An 18,940-nucleotide genomic window follows, 5' to 3' on the forward strand; every position below is an offset into this window, starting at 1 on the left:
CAAGAAATCCTTATGAAGTATATAGGAAGGATAGTGATTGATATGTCAGTCATATTTGGGGATATAGGTTCCTATTTCAGTGCATGGCAGGTAGAATTTTTAAAAGTGTCCAGCATTGACCTAACTCTGTTCCCATTAAAGCCAGTGATAAAACTGGCATTGATTTCAATGGGAGCCAAGTTAGCCCAATACAGAATTGCTTTTTAAAATCCCATACAGAAACTTCACTCATTTACAAAAGTCAGGCCAGTTATGTAGCCAAATTTTCATTGCAAGAAGCACATACTAAAGAATGTCATTTTGCTTTCCTTTACACTCACATTTTGCATATTCAGAAGACTCAATGTCCTAATTATTATTTTAAAAAGTAGTTTGGTATTAAAAAAGTGAACTATTCGTCTGTGACTGTCTACTGAAATTTTATTCTTCTAGTCAGAGATAAAATATTTATGCACTGTCGGAAGAGCAAGTACAACACAAATTCATGTCTCACTTTCAGTTTTTGTTGTAAAAGGATATTTTCATTCTATTTAAATTATATCAATATACAAAGGAAAAAATAGTGAGTTGATAGTGTAATCCTTACTTGGGCAGAAAACCACACAGAGATTTGCTTGGGTAAGGATTATAATATTCAGCTGTGTTAGGAATTTCCAGTAGTTTAGAATAAAGACTCTGATCCCACACAGAGGGCCACAAAGGCAGACAGCTGCGTGGAGCTTCATTGGACCCTGAGCAGGTGCACGGGTTGACCTGTGCAGTTCTCTGTGTGGGACTGACACTAAAGTCAGTTCTTTGCTCCTCGGGTATTCAAGATGCCTTGTTAGTGCAATAATTTACAGACACCATGCATACATTTAAACCGATCCAGATTATCAGATGTAAACTCCTAAACAAAGGGCGAGATTGGGTGCTGAGCTCTTTTGAAAGTCTTGCCAAAACAGTCTATGTATTTAGAGTCAGAGAGGTTAAGGCAAGAAGAGGCCACCAGGTTATCTAGTCTAACTTCCTGCATATCACAGGCCACCTACACCACCCAGCACCAGCACACTAAACCTAACAACCAAAATTAGACCAAGTGTTAACGCTCACGGGAGACTAAACTGTTACCACAGGCAGAGCATTGGAGGGACTGAGGTGCATCAACACCAGAGGTCCCTGCAGTGGCAGGGAATTGATTGAGTGAGCTATACCTCGATGATCCCAGCAAGTGACCTGCATCCCACGCTGCAGAGGGGGGGTTAGGTTCCAGGGAATTTTTTTTTTCACCAGACAAAAAACTATATATTATATAGATATACACATAGTATACATTTTAAACAAACAATTTAATACTGTTCACAGCTATGATGATTGTGAAGCTTGGTTGAGGTGGTGAAGTTAGAGGGTGAAAGAGGGAGGGATATTTTCCAGGAAATATCTTGCTGCTAAATGATGAACTAGCACTCGGCTGAGCCCTCAAGGGTTAACACGTTGTTAATGTAGCCTCTCACACAAGGCAGCATAAACACGAGGGAGAGGAGACAGTATAGCAGACAGAGACAGACACACACCTTGTGTGTGGGAGAGCAGGAGAGCTGGGGGGAGGGATAGCTCAGTGGTTTGAGCATTGGCCTGCTAAACCCAGGGTTGTGAGTTCAATCCCTGAGGGGACCACTTAGGGATCTGAGGCAAAATCAGTACTTGGTCCTGCTAGTGAAGGCAGGGGGCTGGACTTGATGACCTTGCAAGGTCCCTTCCAGTTCTAGGCAATAGGATATCTCCATTAATTTATTTTTATTTTATTTATTTTTTATGCACACTGCCCCTTTAAGTAAGCTGACCCACTCTTAAGTGCATTGTCTTTTTAAGTGGATCAGGAAGTTGAGACAGCAGCTGCTGCTTCAAGCTCTCTATGTCTCTCTCCTTTCATGTCACCTCCTTGCTCTATATGGAGAAGGGGTAAGCGGGGTACAGGAGCAGTGGGGAGGGGGACACCTTGACATTAGCCCCCCCCACCCCACCCTCCTGCACAGCAAGCAAGAATCTCTGGGAGCTGCTCCAAGGCAGAGGGCAGGAGCAGCACATGGCAGTGTGGGGAGGGACAGCTGAGCTGCCTGGCAATTGATAGCCTGTAATTGATAGCCTGCTGGGCGGCTGCAGCACAGGGAACTTAGGGGAGTGAGGATCTGATAGTGGGGCTGCCGGTCCACCCTGGTTACAAGACCCCACCAGCTAGCTGCAGCGGGCTGCTCTTCCTGCAAGCAGTGACAAACAGGCAGCTGCCAAATGACGTTAGAAGGGAGCAATGAGATCAATTAGGGAACTTTAAATGAGCATGTTCCCTAATTGATCAGCAGCGTAACAAGGAAACAAGGTTAACTGGGATGACTTTAAGTGAGGAGTTACTGTAGATTAGCTAACTAGAAAGAAACAGGTGTGGTATACACCTAGAATCATCATTCCTGTACTGTATGTAGCTATGTGCATCAGCAGCTCATATAGTGTAAACAATACAAAAAATGAGACAACTTCTTGTTGGATCTGCCCATTCCATTTGAGGAAGCCAACTGTGGTGTAACATTTCCTCTGTATGGTAATCAAGCAACTTCCACCAGCCCTCAGGACATTAGTTTCACATGTTCCCAGGCAAGTCATTTCATTAAAGTGCAGGAGAAGTGGGAAGCAGGGGTAGAAAGGGGACAAGAGAGTGATTTGGGTTCCAAATAACAAAGGGATGATGAAGAACTACAGTAAAATGAACATGTTTTATAAGGCAAAAATAGCTTTCAGAAAAGCTTTTTACATTATAAAAGCACCCAATTAAGGTAGCTGCATTAAATTCTCTAGCATATAGGAAAACCATTGCAGTATCTGTGAAGGAAGGGGGCACACTGCCTCCCAGCATTCAATGTTCAATTCAACTGATGTGTTTACATACCACCAAAAATATAACTTAGGACTTGATCGCTAACCTTTCAGGTCACAGATAACAGTGGACTCACTGGACTATTATTAAATTGTTTACCCTTGATGTTCAGTGGGATGCTGGTGGGTGCATAGTAGCTACCACTTCTGTTTTTCTTCAATAAAACATATATTTAAGATGCTTTAAGGTACATGATATGAATCTCAAACAAATTATGACTTTATATCTGTCCCTGCTGCAGCCTGCCCAAATGTTAGTGTATCCTACTAGTTATGATTCCTGGGCATTGAAGAGAAACTGTATTTCATTAAAAAGTCAAGCTCTGTCTGCAGTGAATAACATTCACGATTTAGTGGGAAAGAGATCACATTAAGTAGCTCTACTTAAAACACTAAAGTAAACTCACTCTGCAGTCTTTTTTTCAGGCAAAATTCCAGTCATCCTCAATGGGTGTTTTACCTGCACAAAGACTGCAAGAACAGTGACCTAAAGAATATTTTTAAATATACAAACAGATCACTCTAAAGAAAAGATTGTGAAAACATGGATTATTTTTATTCATACATCATGATACAAATGAGAATTAAAAATTGAATTGTATCCCTTCAGCTATGCATGGGCTGGACAAGGCAGTAAACAATAGAAAATTGTGTCTTAACGCATTTATATTCACTCTCAACAGACAGTAAATAAACAGTAACACTTTACCATGATAGTGAGAAAATGTATTAAATAATCAGTGTTCATTGAATTATAATTTTATAATAAACATAAGTTACTGTAGACAGTTCTCATACCACCCTCCACAACTCAACAAATCTTCTCTCAGTACAATCCAGAAATTTTGTGTATTAAAATTTCAGATCTATATTGGAGTCTTCAAACTTCCAATACCAGAAATAATAAAGAAATAATAAATTAAAATGGGAATTTGACTGGTGGTTGGTACTTAGCCATCCATCCAGTGTTGTGATTGTCTATTTCTCAACAGTATTTTCTTTTTGAATTAAATGAAGACGCATTAGTAACATATGTTCAAACAGTGCAGGGTTTGTTCCTACAATAATTAATGTATATAATATCTAATTATCATACTATAATAAGGACTAAGCCTATTTGCAGTCCTTATTCAGATAAAAGTCATGAGTTTTGGTTTGGGTTTTTTTAAGTTCAAAATGGGAATTTTGCCTCCACTAGGAGTGCATGATACAGCCTAGAGCAGCGGTTCTGAAACTGTGGGTCGGGATGCCAAAGTGGGTCATGACCTCCTTTGAATCAGGTCACTAGGGCTGGCTTAGATTTGTTGTGGCCCAGGGCTGAAACCCGAGCCCCATTGCCCAAGGCTGAAGCCAAAGCCCAAGGGCTTCAGCCCTGGGTGGCAGGGCTCAGGTTGCAGGCCCCCTGCCTGGGGCTGAAGCCCTTGTGCTTCAGCTTTGGCCCCCCTGCCCAGAGCGGTGAGGCTCGGGCTTTGTCCCACCCCCCCACTCAGGGTAGTGGGGCTCAGGCGAGCTCAGACTTCCTCGGGCCGTGAAGTAATTTTTGTTGTCAGAAGGGGGTCATGGTGCAATGAAGTGTGAGAACCCCTGGCCTAGAGAAAATGCCTTTGATAGAGCCAATGCAAGAAGATTGTTTTGGCCCTGCACAGTGTGACCAGTTTTTCAAGGTTAATATGATTTTGATAAAACAGAAATGCAAATACGGTACACAGGAGCCAATGGTTTAGTCCCCTGTAGATCCTGCTAGACCGAAAAGGACTTCTCAGGCAGTAACAAGGTTGCTCCCTGATAAGACCTTGTGTTGTTCTGTAAGCATGCCACTCAGGAGCGCTGCCACTAACGCCAGAAGATGTGACGTGGAGTACAAATTCTAATGTGATATGATGTGGAAGGTGATGAAACAGGAGGGTAACAGAATAGTGTAGAGGGTAACATTCATAGAACTGGAGGACTGGAAGGGACCTCAAGAGGTCTTCTAATCCATGACCCTGCACATAAGGCAGGACTAAGTATTAGATCATCCAGGCTAGAGTTAATGAGCTGCACCTGCCACAATGAGGCCGCAGAAATTTATCACCTTCAGGTAGGATCATCCCTTCTCCCAGAGGAACACCTAGGATAAGTTCATCTTTGGTTTTCCCTGCATGACCATGGGCAATTAGCTTGAATCTCTCTTTGCCTCAGTTCCTCATCTATAAATTAACATTTTCTTGCCTCACAAGGATTTTCTGAGACTAAAATTAATTCAAGTTTGTGAGGTAGTTAGTTATTAAGGTAATGAGCACTATAGACAAGCCAATACAAATACATAAAGCACGGAGGGATTACATATATAAAGTGTGGAGAGGAAAGTAGGACAAGTAAATAATACCTCAGGCAGTATTAAGTTGCATGGTGTTCTACCACAGGTTTTGGGTGTATTAGGGTGGGAACGGAAATCCAGAGGAGAACTCTTGGGAGCTCAGAGAGAGGAAGGCTGGTGTTGTGGTTAAGGCATTAGACTAGGAGTCTGATAAGCTGGGTCACATGTCATCTGTTTTTTGGGTTTTTTTTGCTGCAGGAGCTCTCACTTCTTAAAATGAGACTTCTTAAGCCTGGTGTACACTACGATTTTAGGTCAAATTTAGCAGTGTTACCTCGATTTAACCCTGGACCTGTCCACACGACAAAGCCCTTTTTTTCGACTTAAAGGGCTCTTTAAATCGATTTCTTTACTCCACCTCTGACAAGGGGATTAGCGCTGAAATCGGCCTTGCCGGGTCAAATTTGGGGTAGTGTGGACGCAATTCGACGGTATTGGGCTCCGGGAGCTATCCCAGGGTGCTCTATTGTGACCGCTCTGGACAGCGCTCTCAACTCAGATGCACTTGCCAGGTAGACAGGAAAAGGCCCGCAAACTTTTTAATTTAGTTTCCTGTTTGGCCAGCTGATCAGCACAGGTGACCATGCAGAGCTCATGCAGAGCTCATCAGCATGATGTGCACATTGCCAGGGCACATTGCCCGGCCCGTATTTTGTGAGAAGTGTCCATGTCTATGTCCTAATCACTCTCGTCACCGCACTGCCATTGCATCCTCACTTGGTTTTGCTTTTGCAGCTTCTGGTTCTGCATATACTCCAGGATAATGCGTGTGGTGTTTACAGTGCTCATAATTGCCACGGTGATCTGAGTGGGCTCCATGATCACAGTGCTATGGCATCTGCGCTGAAAAAAGGTGCGGAACAATTGTCTGCCGTTGCTCTGACGGAGGGAGGGGTGACTGATGACATGGCTTACAGGGAATTAAAATGAACAAAAGGGGTGGCTTTGCATCAAGGAGAAACACAAACAACTGTCACACAGAATGGCCCCCTCAAGGATTGAACTCAAAACCCTGGGTTTAGCAGGCCATTGATTTCACAAAACAAATCGGGTCAATTTTTTGTTTTGATCCACTCCATCTATCTTTTATATCTTAGGCTAGTAGCAGACGGTGCAGTACGACTGCTAGCCATCGTCATCTCCTGGGTGCTCGGCAGAAGATGGGAATGACCTGGCTGAGTCACTCCCATGTCTGCCCAGGTGCCCCTGACCGACCTCACCGAGGTTGGCTAAAAGAGCACCCAGGAGTACGACGATGGCTACCAATTGTAATGCACCATCTGCTGCCAAAAGGCAATGAGCTGCTGCTGTGTAGCAATGCAGTCCCACGTCTCCCAGCACCCAGGAGATGTACAGTGAGCTGTACGGGCTCCATGCTTGCCATGGTATAGCATCTGCTCAGGTAACCGAGGAAAAAAGGCGCGAAACCATTGTCTGCCATTGCTTTCACGGAGGGAGGGAGGGAGAGGGGAGCCTGACGACATGTACCCAGAACCACCTGCGACACTATTTTTGCCCCATCAGGCATTGGGATCTCAACCTAGAATTCCAATGGGCAGCGGAGACTGCGGGAACTGTGGGATAGCTACCCACAGCTATCTACAGTGCAACACTCCGGAAGTCAACACTAGCCTTGGTACTGTGGACGCAGTCCGCCGACTTAATGCACTTAGAGCATATTGTGTGGGGACACGCACAATCGACTGTATAAAAACGATTTCTAAAAAACTTGACTTCTATAAATTCGACCTAATTTCATAGTGTAGACATACCCATAGCTCTTTGTGCCTCAGTTCTGCATTGATAAAAAAAGGAAGATATTACCCTGTTACAAGGGAGTTGTCAGGACAAATTCCTTAGTGTTTGTGCTCAGGTGCTATGATGACAAATACCACAGAAAATCCTCCAAAAAAACCAATCTCCACTTTTTAGCTTATGCAGTCCCTAACGGGAGACAGCCATATGTAAATATTTAGAGCAGGGGTCTCAAACGCACAGTGGCCCTCAGAGTTATTTGCTGCGGCCGCCAAGCTCCCCTCACCTGCTGCCCCCTCTTTCCCCCAGCACGCCGCGTCCCAGCTCCTCTTCCTACCTCCAAGTGCTTCCCACTGCCAAACAGCTGTTTGGCAGCGCTTAGTAACATATGTTCAAACAAGTGCAGGAGAGAGGGGGGAGGAGCAGGGAGCCATGCGCTCAGGGGAGGAGGCGGAGGAGGCAGGGCAAGGGCGGGGATTTGGGAAAGGGGTGGGGCCTCATGGAAGGAGGGTGTGGGGGTGAGACCAGGGGCGTGGGGGGGAGCTTTGTACCTTTATATGAAAAGTTGTCAGTGATGCGGCCCTTTACTAGTCCTCATGTGGCCCTCGTGGTGATTTGAGATCCCTGATTTAGAGGTTTGGCACATTTTTATTATGTTCTACATTTATTTTTCAAAGTACGTCAATATAGCAGTATCCACTATATTCAGAGAGAATAAAATAGTTGTTTAATAAATGGATCACTTGTTTGAATGTTCAGTCATATTTTTAACTTACTGATCACACCAGACAATCAGTGGCCATCTCCAGTGCTCGTTCATGTAGAAGCCTGCTGGCAAGTTCAGTTACAAATTGGGTAACATGGTTCCCTTCAAAATAAAAATAATCTACCAAATGCATTGATAGTTGTGCTTCGTTTCTACCTTAAAAGTGAACAAATGAACATCATCTTCTGCAGCTCAGGATACAGAACTCCAGTTATGGTCCCTTATCTGATGAGCAGAGTCCTGAGCAAATACAGACCATTTTGTAAATACTGAGCTTATTATAATAGTCACAATAAAGTCATACGACAGTGAATGATCCCTTCCATGTAGTAATGATGATGAGCACACATAAGGATAGATTTTTTAGAACATAGCCTCTATTTTTTAGGCTATTTTTGAGGATGTAATTATTTGTGTAATTAATTATAATTTTGTTCCTGCAAAAAGAGAAACCTGATTAAAGTTGGAGTTCAAATTTAGCCCTGGCTAAAAATTTTCATAGAAGAAAATTAAAGAAAATGTGTTAGGGTACCAGGTAATTTTTTAAAATGCACTTACTAAGGAACACACTTTCTGTTTTTAAATTTTAGATTCTACAACCTATGCACATTTTCTCTTTAATGCATTTGACACTGATCACAATGGATCTGTGAGTTTTGAGGTAAGTGCTTTTATCAGTTTTTAACTGTAGGACTGAATGTATGTGCCTCTGTTGCTCACCAACTTAGCTTTTTTAGCTGTGGTCCAGATTTCAAGTTTTTCCAGTGCATTGGCAATAGCCATTATTATTTTAGAGCTGCATCTCTCAGCATTGTAACTCAAACTGTGCTGCTGATGTAATGTTCGTTTAAAAGGCAACCTGAATTAGATGCAAATGACATATAAGAACATATGATCTTGCTGAGTGCCTCCTGTGAGATGACAAGTGCTCTCAACTCCAATTGAAGTTAATGGGACTACTCAAATAAATAAGGATTAGTCACATGCACAAGTAGTTTCCAGGCGCAAGCTTTACATTTAGAAAATGAGGCTTCATGGCAAATGTACTGTATGACATAAGCATTTAAAATAAGCTCTTCCTCCATTTGAATGCCGAGACATGATTTCAGGGTTCTTGCACTTTGCCTGCCCCAGCAGATGACATCATCAATAGCATGGTAAAGAGCACAACTCCCTGGTGTGTTTTTTGCAGTAGTGATGTGTGTCATCAAATATTGAACGAACCATGATCTTAGGTCATGGAATTCAAAAAGGCCTTTCAATTCACCTCTAACGAATATGTTTATTTTATGTCATGTCCATCATGAAGAGCTGCTATTCTCTTCACCGTTAAGGTCATGACTAGCTAAAATAATCCCAATTTTAAATTTGTCTGAAATTTCTCACATGTGTAGTTTGTAAGAGAATAATTTCTTTCAGAGTCTGGCAATTACACAGGACAATTTCACAAGTATTTTCACTCTTTTATTATTGATGCGTACTTGTAATCTGAACAACATGGAAGCAGGTGCCTTTGCCAAGCACAAGTTCTGTGACTACTGTGTGTAAAAAACCAAATTCATTGGGGTTTTGCTATATTTAAAAAGAAAACAGCAACAAGATTTTGTTTAGGCTTTAGGTTTATTTGAAAACACCTGGGCCCTTATTCTGCATCTGGATCCATGAGCTGGACCTCTGCAAACTGAAGTCAAGGAGGCTCTGTGCGGTGCCAATCGCAGAATGAGGGCCCTAATCCATATCTTCGATCGATGCACTGATGGGTTGCTCCTCCTTTCTCCTCAAACTGACAACAGAAGAGGTTTTGATAGTGCATAGTCATTTGCTTGATCACACTTTGGTTCGTTACGAAATATACTCGAGACCAAATAACCCATGTCAGTCATCCTATTATTGCTATAAGCCAATAATAATAATATAGTACAGGACACACGTTCTATATGATACCAGTCTCTGGGAAGCTTTCTCATGCTGCATTGTTACATTTACATCACAAAAGGCAAATTCCCCAAGTTACACCCCAGCCATCTTTTTATACCCTACCTGTTCACAAGTAAAAAGTACTATGTACATCATATGAAACTAGATTGAACTGATCAGCTTTCTAACTTGTTTTTCTGGTACAATGGTGTACCACTTATCTCTTTGTTCTGAACACATGTATTTTAGGTACCAAAGGACGTGAAGGCACCTCCTAGGTTTGTACTAGGGTAGAACAATCAGATGTCTTGTCCTCTTCCTTTGGGACATTCCTGTACAGACTTGTGAGAGCAACTCCCTTTCTGTTGCTATGGTAAAGCACTCATCTGTCCTGATCTTGACAGTTTACCTATTGCTGAAAACAAAACTTACTTCAGTGAATGCAAGGGAAGAATATAAAAATGGCTATGCTGGGTCTGACCAATGGTCTGTCTAGCCCAGTAGCTTGTCTTCCAACAGTAGCTAATGCCATATGCTTCAGAAGGAATGAACAGAACAGGGCTGTTATCGAGTGATCTGTCTCCTGTCATCCACTCCCGGCAATCAGAGGTCTAGGGACACCCAGAGAAAGAGATTTTGTCCCTGACATTGATCGACCTATCCCCCATGAACTTACCTAATTCACTTTTGAAACCAGCTGTATTTTTGGTCTTCACAACATCCCCTGGCAATGAGTTCCACAGGTTGACTATGTGTTGGGTTATGCAAAACTTATCATAAGTGAGCAGGGTTAAAGAAAACATAGCCAATTTAGGCAATATAACTGCTATAATATTTGTGCTTAATGCTATTTGTGCTTAATGTATACTAATATGGTGTGGATAATACATATAATATTAGCATATATTATTCAACAGAGGCAACCCTGGCAAAGAATTGTTTGCATCAATTTTCTAGCCACATTTTTGCTGTTATTGTCTGTTACTGAAAAAAGTCACAGTAAAAGGACCTCCTGCATCTTTCCCATGTTATTGTGTTGTTTTTTCATCATGTGTGAAATAAGCCCTAAAAAAGGGAGGGCATGTTTGGCCTTATTCTGTTATAGTTTCTAGGGCAGTGGTTCTCAAACCTTTTTTTTTTCACGGACCACTTGAAAATTGCTGAGTGTCGCGGCGGACCACTTAATGATCTTTCCAAATGTTGTTTGTACCGTTAGCTAACTATTGTAAATTACATTGGATAAAAGTGCTATATAAAAAAAAATTATAATAATTAACATTTTTTGTTCTACAAATAAAAGCACACAACTCATATTTTAATATCAGTAGTCTGACCTTTCTAATGTGATGGATGCACTATCTCTCCCCTGCTGCAGCAGCCCCTGAGCTGAGGCTGGAAAGGAGGGTGGTCTCTCTCCCTCTCTCCCCCGCCACAGCAGCCACAGAGCTGAGGCTGGGAAGAAGGGCCATCTCTCCCCAGCTGCCGCAGCCTTGGACCTGGGGAAAGTTGCCTGTTTCTCTGGCTGCTGCAGCCCTGCACGTCCCAAATTAATTAGGTGCCTGGACCCTGGAGAAGATGCACGTGTAAGGTGAGGTGCTGGCCTTCGGGAGCCATGCCTGCACGGCTCCAATAATTAGGTGGGTGGCCCTTCATTTTCTTGTGTGCAGCTGCCCAGGTGCGCACCTTAGAGGAAGCTAGCTGCAGACCACCTGAATGGAGCTTGCGGACCAGACCACAGTTTGAGAACCTCTGTTCTAGGGGATTTGAACACACCTAAGGGAAGCCCTATGTATACTAAGAGCTTTGAAAAAAGAAAACAGAAAAACAAAAATGAGGTTCTGGTTTGTTCATTTCAAGCATAGGTTTTCAGGTTCAATTTTGTACAGTATTAACCTAGGTAGAGTGATCCAGATCTCATTTATCCTGGTGTTAAATCCAGAGTAGCTTTATTGTGGTTAATGGAAACTGGCCCAACATTCTTTTAATATATAGCAGCATAATACCTACAAACTAACTGCAGAATATGAATACCTAAGTACTTCTTTTTATTCTTTAAGGTAGTGTAAAAATTTCTAAACATATTACCCAGTAGTTAACTATATATATATATATTTTTTTTTTTTATAGACAGCATGTAGATTCATTAGGTAATGTGAAGAAATTATTCTAGAAGGAATAATTTTTCTTACTCATAAAGTTTTTTTCTATACCATATTGTAGGTATTTCTGTCCTCCAGCCAGTAAAAGAAAACAGAGAGGAAAAGCTCTAGAAAGCTGGGGCATAAATACTGGTTTGTCACCAGCTGTTTCCGTAGTAGTCGTGGTAAATTTTATTTACTGCTAAAATGCTCTCTATCTATAACCTCATTATATCAAGAACAAATCACATGGGCTTTTATGTAAATAGGCTGTCTGGATTGGTACAGGAAGAGCCAGAAGAAGTGCAATTTCCTTTCCGCTATGTTCTCCTGTACCCAGGGCCGGCTCTAACATTTTTGCCGTCCTGAGCAAAAAAAAAAAAAAAAGAGCGCTGCCCTGCCCCCGCGAGCGCCGCCTGACCGCTCCCCCAGCGCCGTGTTGCGCCGCCCAAGTTCCCGCCCCCAAGCATCCCGTCGCGCCGCCCAAGTCCCCGCCCCCCCGAGCGTCGTGTCGCGCCTCGCCACCCAAGTCCCTCCCCCCAGCTCCCCGTCACACCGCCCAAGTCCCCGCCCCCCCTAGCACCGCGTCGCGCCGCCCAAGTCCCCACCCAAAACCAAAAACAACAAAAACAAACCTCGATCGCCGCCCCCTCCCAAGGTGCCGCCCCAAGCATGTGCTTGGTAGGCTGGTGCCTGGAGCTGGCCCTGCCTGTACCAACCTAATTTGTAGGAATATAATACAAAAAACATGGATTTGCTGGAATTGTGGAGAAGGGAGAAAGCAATCCTATGCTCCAACTTTTTCTAGGCATTTTCACTCAATTTTTCAACCAGCAGCTGCAGTGAGGAGTGAGGATATGGCAGACCTATGTATTACACCCCATTTGAGCCCCAGGCTTGCAAAGGTTTATGTAGATACTTAAATTTTAAGCCCTTGAGTTGTCACTTTGAACTCAGTGGGACTATCTGTATGCTTGAAATTAAATACATGCATAATTTTGTGCAGCATTAGGGCCCATTTTGTCTGAGTCACAGCTGAGTGGGCAGCCCTGATCTGACTTTGGGTTTTCCTCATAGCTTATCTCCCAAAGGCAAGGCACCAAACTATAGCCTTCCTTTCCCAAAGCCTCAAACCCAATCCGGCAAAAGAAGTGTGCGCCTGCCTTCATCTCCTGAACAATGCATCTGTACACAAGTCTGAAGTGTCCAGAAAAAATGTGCATGTGGTAAACCTTTAGAATTCTTTCAATTTGGATTTCTGCAGCTCTGCCCGAGGTTCAAGTCGAGTTTATTTGGACCCCTCCCCCCACAAAGCTTTAAATGAGTGTAGGGCTTATAAAAAGTGCGGGAGTCAAAACCGAGAATCTAAAACATTGGTTCTTCTTCGAGTGATGGTCCCTATATGAATTCCAAAGGTGGGTGCACATGTGCACCATGCACCGGAGCTGGAAGTTTTTCAGCAGCTGTGTCCATTGACCTGCATGGCCGCCTTATGTCACCATATACTCCGTGCAAGGTTATAAAAGGCCATGCAGGACGATGCGCCATCAGTTCCTTTTTACCGCATGGTTGGAGTTGGAATCCTCCCTTCGCACTCGTACACTCTACAAGAACGACGGTAGATAGTTCTGTTTCCTTTTTAATTCGTACTTCTGTAATACATTAGTTAGTGTATATAGTAGCCCCTTCTGGGGTCTCTTCCAACCCCTTTGGAGGATTATGCCTCGCATTCCAGGGTGCAAGAACTGCACGTTATGCCCTCACTCATTCTACATGAGCGATGAGCACACACGTTGCCTCTACTGCCCAGGCGAGACACACCATGTCACCCACTGAGATATCCGCAAGTCCTTCCCATCAAGGATCTGTGACACTAAACTTTTGTGCCTCTGCAAGTTCCTCATGGCAGAGTCACTCCAGGCTTGTGTGGAGTCTGATCCCAGACCGCTGGTGCCAGTGATGCACTGCCCATCACCGGCAAGGAGTGCTTTGCCCTTGGTTTCACTCCCGGATCCATCGGCACCACCAAGACGTGAGAAGATGCACAAGGACAGTTGCGAGTGCGCTTACAAACCCCACAGCAGATCCCCACCCTAGCTCCTCTGCTGATTCTGATCACCTCAGACCCAAAGGAGGATCCGGAGCTCAACCTGGCACCACCGGTCCCATCAGCAGCACCCTCCTCTCTAGATGAGGCCTTGATCCCACCGATCCGCTCACCTCCTGATAAAATAAATCATAATGGAGATATACCTATCTCCTAGAACTGGAAGGGAAGGGTCATTGAGTCCAGCCCCCTGCCTTCACTAGCAGGACCAAGTACTGATTTTGCCCCAGAGCCCTAAGTGGTCCTCTCAAGAATTGAACTCACAACCCTGAATTTAGCAGGCCAACGCTCAAACCACTGAGCTATCCCTCCTTTCTGACAATTGCTGTCAGTAACAGGAGCTGCTACAGAGGATGGTCCTCGATTTGGGCATCCCCTTGGAGGAGGTCCAGGACCAACCAGACCATTTATTGGACATTCTCCAGCTCCGGGGTCTGATGAGTGTAGCTGTGCCCATTCACAGTGCCAACCTACAACCCACCCCAGTAGTGTGGCACACACTGGCATCTTGTGCCCTGAAACTCAAGCGGTAAGAATGCAGGTACTTTGTGCCAGCTAAGGGGGCTGACTTTCTGCTTTCCCACCCCTCTCCAGCCTCACTGGTCACACACGTGGTCATTGAACAGGAGTGTCAGCACTCTACCACTTTCACACCCCTGTATGAGGCAGCGAAACGGCTGGACCTCCTGGGTCACAAAGACTACGCTTCTGAGGCCCTTCAATTCTAACTATCAAGCACTGCTGGTGAAGTATATTTTTAACAATTATACCAAGCTGGCAGAGTTCTTAGAGGACATCCTGCAGGACAAGCACCAGCAGTTCCAGGCCCTGCTGGACTAGTGCCACGTGATGGCCAAAGTCAGCCTCTAGGCCACAGTGGATGCGGCAAAAACATCTTCCCAGTCCCTGGCCACAGGGGTGGCAAAGAGATGTGATGCGTGGCTCCAGTGGTTTGGTTTTCCCGGGGAGGACCAATCCACCACCAAGGACCTCCCTTTCGACAAGGACTAGCTGTTCTCCACAAAAACAGACACGGCCCTGCATTCACTAAAGGACTCGTGGGTGACCTTCCGGTCCTTTGGGATCTACACCCCCAGCACCCCCACCAACAATCTAAGCCATAGTTCCCCCCACACACCCGCCTTACCAACCCACATACACTAGGTACCAAGAGCCAGTTCGCTAGTGCCCTCACTCCCAGCACTCATGGCCATCGGCTTCCGCTGCCACACCTTGACAGCAGCAGAAGGCCCAATTTTTATGCAACAGTCAAGAGCTGCGAACCCCCATGTCACTGCCTGCAGCCCCCTGTGCCATCTTTGGGGGCCATCTTGCTCTATTTGCCCACTAATGGTGGAAGATCACCACTAATCGATGGGCATTGGAGATACTATGAGATGGCTACTCGATAGAATTCCTCACCTTCCCACCATCACCACCACCCCAGGGAGCTCTGCTCACCCCCTTCGTCGGCAGGGGCTTCGACTCCCTGTACTTTTGCATCTAGAAGGAGGCTAGGGGCCTCTGCCCTATCCTCGATCTCCACTTACTCAGTACTTTTATCAGAGTGCACATAGACTCAATTGCAGCACGAGCCTTTTGCCCTGCAGACCACTTCACCAAAACCCACGCATAACGGTTTACTGTTGTCTCTGCCGCCTTGGTCACACACCATGCACGTGCCTCCATATGTGCTGCCCACAACTGTGGCTTTTCTTGGTCTGCAGGCCCCATATCACTCACTTGGGCTCAGCCTTGACTATTCCTAGCTGAGTCCGTGCATCGCTCAACTAGTAGACCAATCCTACCAAAGTGCTCCAAGGCACCCCATTTGCCACCTCCATCCCCACGACCACCCTCACCAGAGACTCCTGGTAGGGTTGGGTGCATACTTGGCTGGCCACACCATGCAGGGAAGGTGGACTCCCAGGGAAGTTCACATGCACATCAATGCACTGGAGCTGCATGCGGTCCAACGGGCCTGCCACGTATGCTTGCCTCTTCTCCATGGCCAGCACATTCAGATCCTCTTAGACAACACCATCACTACGGCGTACATAGACAGGGTGTCACCAGATCCCGGTCACTTTGCACAGAGGCTATCCACCTCTGGAACTGGTGTCTCTGCCACAACATCATGCCCCACACAGCATACCTCCCAGGGACGCAGAACTCTCTGGCGAACACACTCAGCAGAACCTGGTACATCAACTATGAGTGGGAACTCCATGGCCCCATGCTCCACGCTATCTGTTGGACCTCCGGCACCCCCCTCTGGGACCTCTTTGCCACCCATGCAAACCACAAGTTCCCCCTCTGCTTCTCCAGGCAGCCAGGGGTCAGGACCCCAGAGGTGAATGGTGGTCTTTGGTATGCTTTCCCCCGTCTCACTCTTCCACCAGGTCCCCCGCAAGATCCACTCAGATTGGGCCACAGTCATCTTGCTAGCCCTGCGCTGGCCCCGACAGTTCTCGTTTCCTGACCTACTCAGACTGTTGGCCCACCCACCGATCAACCTCAACTGGCCAGACCTTCTCACCCAAGACCACGGCAGGGTTTGCCACCCCACCCTGGGATTGCTCCAGTGGACGGCCTGGTTTTTGGATGGGGCTTGGCCGTAGGCAATGCCTGTTCAGCACCATCCACTATATTCTTACACAGAGTAGATGGGAGGCTATGAGGGCATGCTATGCCACAAAATGGAAGCATTTCACCTCCTGGGCACAATGATGACACCTCCCCGTCCATGCTGTCTCTATGCCCATCATCCTAGACTACCTCCTGGCGCTCAAAAACTCAGGCCTTGCATTTGGCTTGATCCATGTCCATCTTGTGACACTCAGCACCTTCCTCCCTCCCATGGACAGCCTTACCTTACCACTACCCAGTTTCTGAGGGGCCTGATGAACTTCTTCCTGCCAGTGCTAACAGGCCCCCTACCCCAGGACCGCAACCTCGTGCTGTCTGCCCTCACCCGGTCTCCATTCAAACCCCTGGCCGCATGCTCCCTGGCCCACTTATCCATGAAGGTCCTCTGCCTGGTGGGTCAGTGAACTGATGGCCATGATGGCTGACCCCATTTCCCATAGAAACCAGGTCTCCCTGCACCTTCACCCTAAGTTCCTCCCAAAGGAGGTCTTGAGTTTCATCTCAACCAGTTCATCCATCTCCTGGTCTTCCATCCTAAACCCCACGCCACTCCCATGGACAGCACAGTGCACTCCCTGGACATCTGCAGGGCACTGGCCTTCTATATGGACAGAACTTGTGCCTTTCATGCCTCCCTATGCGTCATTTGCCATCACAGAATGATCAAGCAGGCAGGCCCTCTCCTTGCAGCACACATCAGTTGGCTCTCTAACTGCATTACAGAATGCTATGCACACTCCATTGCGACACTGACTGCAGGTTCTTCAAGATGTGTGGTCCCTATTTGTATTTCAATGCCCGCCTACCTTCCACTCTGCTGTGGATGCTCTATGCTGTGGTAAGAGGGAGAGTAAACGCATGTTGCCCTGCATGGCCTCTTATAACCTCGCAGGGAGCATGTGGCGACATAAGGCGGCCACAAGAGTCAAAGGACACTGCTGCTGAAAAACTTCCTTCTCTGGCGCATGGTGTGCATGCGAAACCACATTTGGCATACAAATAGGGCCCAAAGAACCTCCAGTTATAGGTAAGAAACCGCCTCTTACTAACCTTTCTGCTTCCTTGAGATTAGTCTCTTTGGACTAGAGTCACAAGGGTTACTTAGATGCCTAATTAACCTTTAGATGTCTGAGTCCAACATTTAGGCTTCACTGGCATTCAGGCCCTAGTCACCTAAAATTCCCCTAGGCAACTGAATTTCTGCTGCTGGGATTGTGCACAGCCATCAAAGTCCTGACACCTCTGAGCATCTCAGACCTAAGCCCAAGTGGGATTCACTAACGATGCATTCCTCCCACCTATCTTGCCCATGGACCCCAATCTGGTAGGAGTGCTCAGAGTCCACTTACCAGATAGGGCCCTGCAGAAAACACAGCTGGAGGAAGTGCTCCTCCTGCTCCAGTATCCCAGTGGTTAGAGCACTTACCCAGGATGTGGGACAGCTAGATTCCAAGTCCTACTTTGCCTCCTATTGCAAGACTTGAATCCAGGTCTACTACTTCCCACATAACTGCGGAGGCGAGGGGGGTGGGTATCTTTTAATGTTCTCGTTGAAGCTGTTCCACTTTGTATAAATAATAAAGTATTTATTGGAGCAGTACTGGAACCTGGGTGTCACAGGAGAATATGCTAATCTCTCTCTCTCTCTTTCACTGGTCCAGTGAATATTTAATTATTTATACAAAGCAGAACAGTACTAATAGCAGAGACAGAAACATACCCATCCCAAACTAGCCTGATGGTTAGGACATTCACTGGGAGGTGAAAGACCTGAGTTCAAGTTCCTGCTCTGGATCAGATAGAGTGGGGATTTAAACCTAAGTCTCCCACAGCCTCGAGCCTTAACTATTGGGCTATTAGGTCTGGGTGTATACATACACCCTCCATTTTTGTCTTTTGTGCAGAGCCTGAGTTTTAGTGTGCTTTGAGAATGCCTCCACGATGAGGCCCCACTGATGAGATAAGTGGCACCTAGTGACCTTATGCCCCTATGGGATTAGGTGGCTGAGCAGTGTTCTTTTGCGAATGGCAGTGATGTCTAAATGTTGGACTTAGGTGCCTAAGTACCCTATGTGAATCTGGCCCTTTAGAGTCTAAATCCCATGGATTGTTTTCTATGAGACTTGCTGCCTCTAATTGCCTACATGGCTTTGAAAATGGGATTTAGCTGTCTAATTCACTTAAGCCCAGATTCTCCAAAGTATTTGTGACAATGGGAGAATCTGTGCCTTAGCCCTTGTAACTCACAAATATCTCGACCTGCCTTCAACGCTTATTGAAGTCAGTGGTCCTGATCTAGACTGACGTCTAGCATCCTCATGGGCAACTGATGTTGCTCAGTG

At 45.6% G+C, this 18,940-nt stretch overlaps 2 protein-coding genes across 6 annotated transcripts in view; one reads left to right on the forward strand and one right to left on the reverse strand.

The window, feature by feature from the left end:
* The window catches only part of KCNIP4 (potassium voltage-gated channel interacting protein 4), a 764,317-nt gene that overhangs the window by 732,979 nt on the left and 12,398 nt on the right, over nucleotides 1-18,940 (forward strand). For all 3 annotated transcript variants that reach the window (XM_045019171.1, XM_045019170.1, XM_045019172.1), the window contains exon 4: nucleotides 8,378-8,448. In XM_045019171.1, the coding sequence (XP_044875106.1) occupies nucleotides 8,378-8,448 (71 nt within the window). The remainder of the gene's footprint in view (nucleotides 1-8,377; nucleotides 8,449-18,940) is intronic.
* PACRGL (parkin coregulated like) overlaps nucleotides 9,460-18,940 on the reverse strand; it is a 53,304-nt gene continuing 43,823 nt past the window's right edge. For 2 of the 3 annotated variants that reach the window (XM_045019174.1, XM_045019173.1), the window contains one exon: nucleotides 9,461-9,570. The gene's annotated coding sequence lies outside the window, so the exon portion shown is untranslated. Of the gene's footprint in view, nucleotides 9,571-18,940 lie in introns of all 3 variants that reach the window. The other variant, XM_045019175.1, reaches the window with a different exon arrangement.

The sequence above is a fragment of the Mauremys mutica genome, chromosome 5, assembly GCF_020497125.1.
Source record: "Mauremys mutica isolate MM-2020 ecotype Southern chromosome 5, ASM2049712v1, whole genome shotgun sequence".
Taxonomy (NCBI): domain Eukaryota; kingdom Metazoa; phylum Chordata; order Testudines; family Geoemydidae; genus Mauremys; species Mauremys mutica.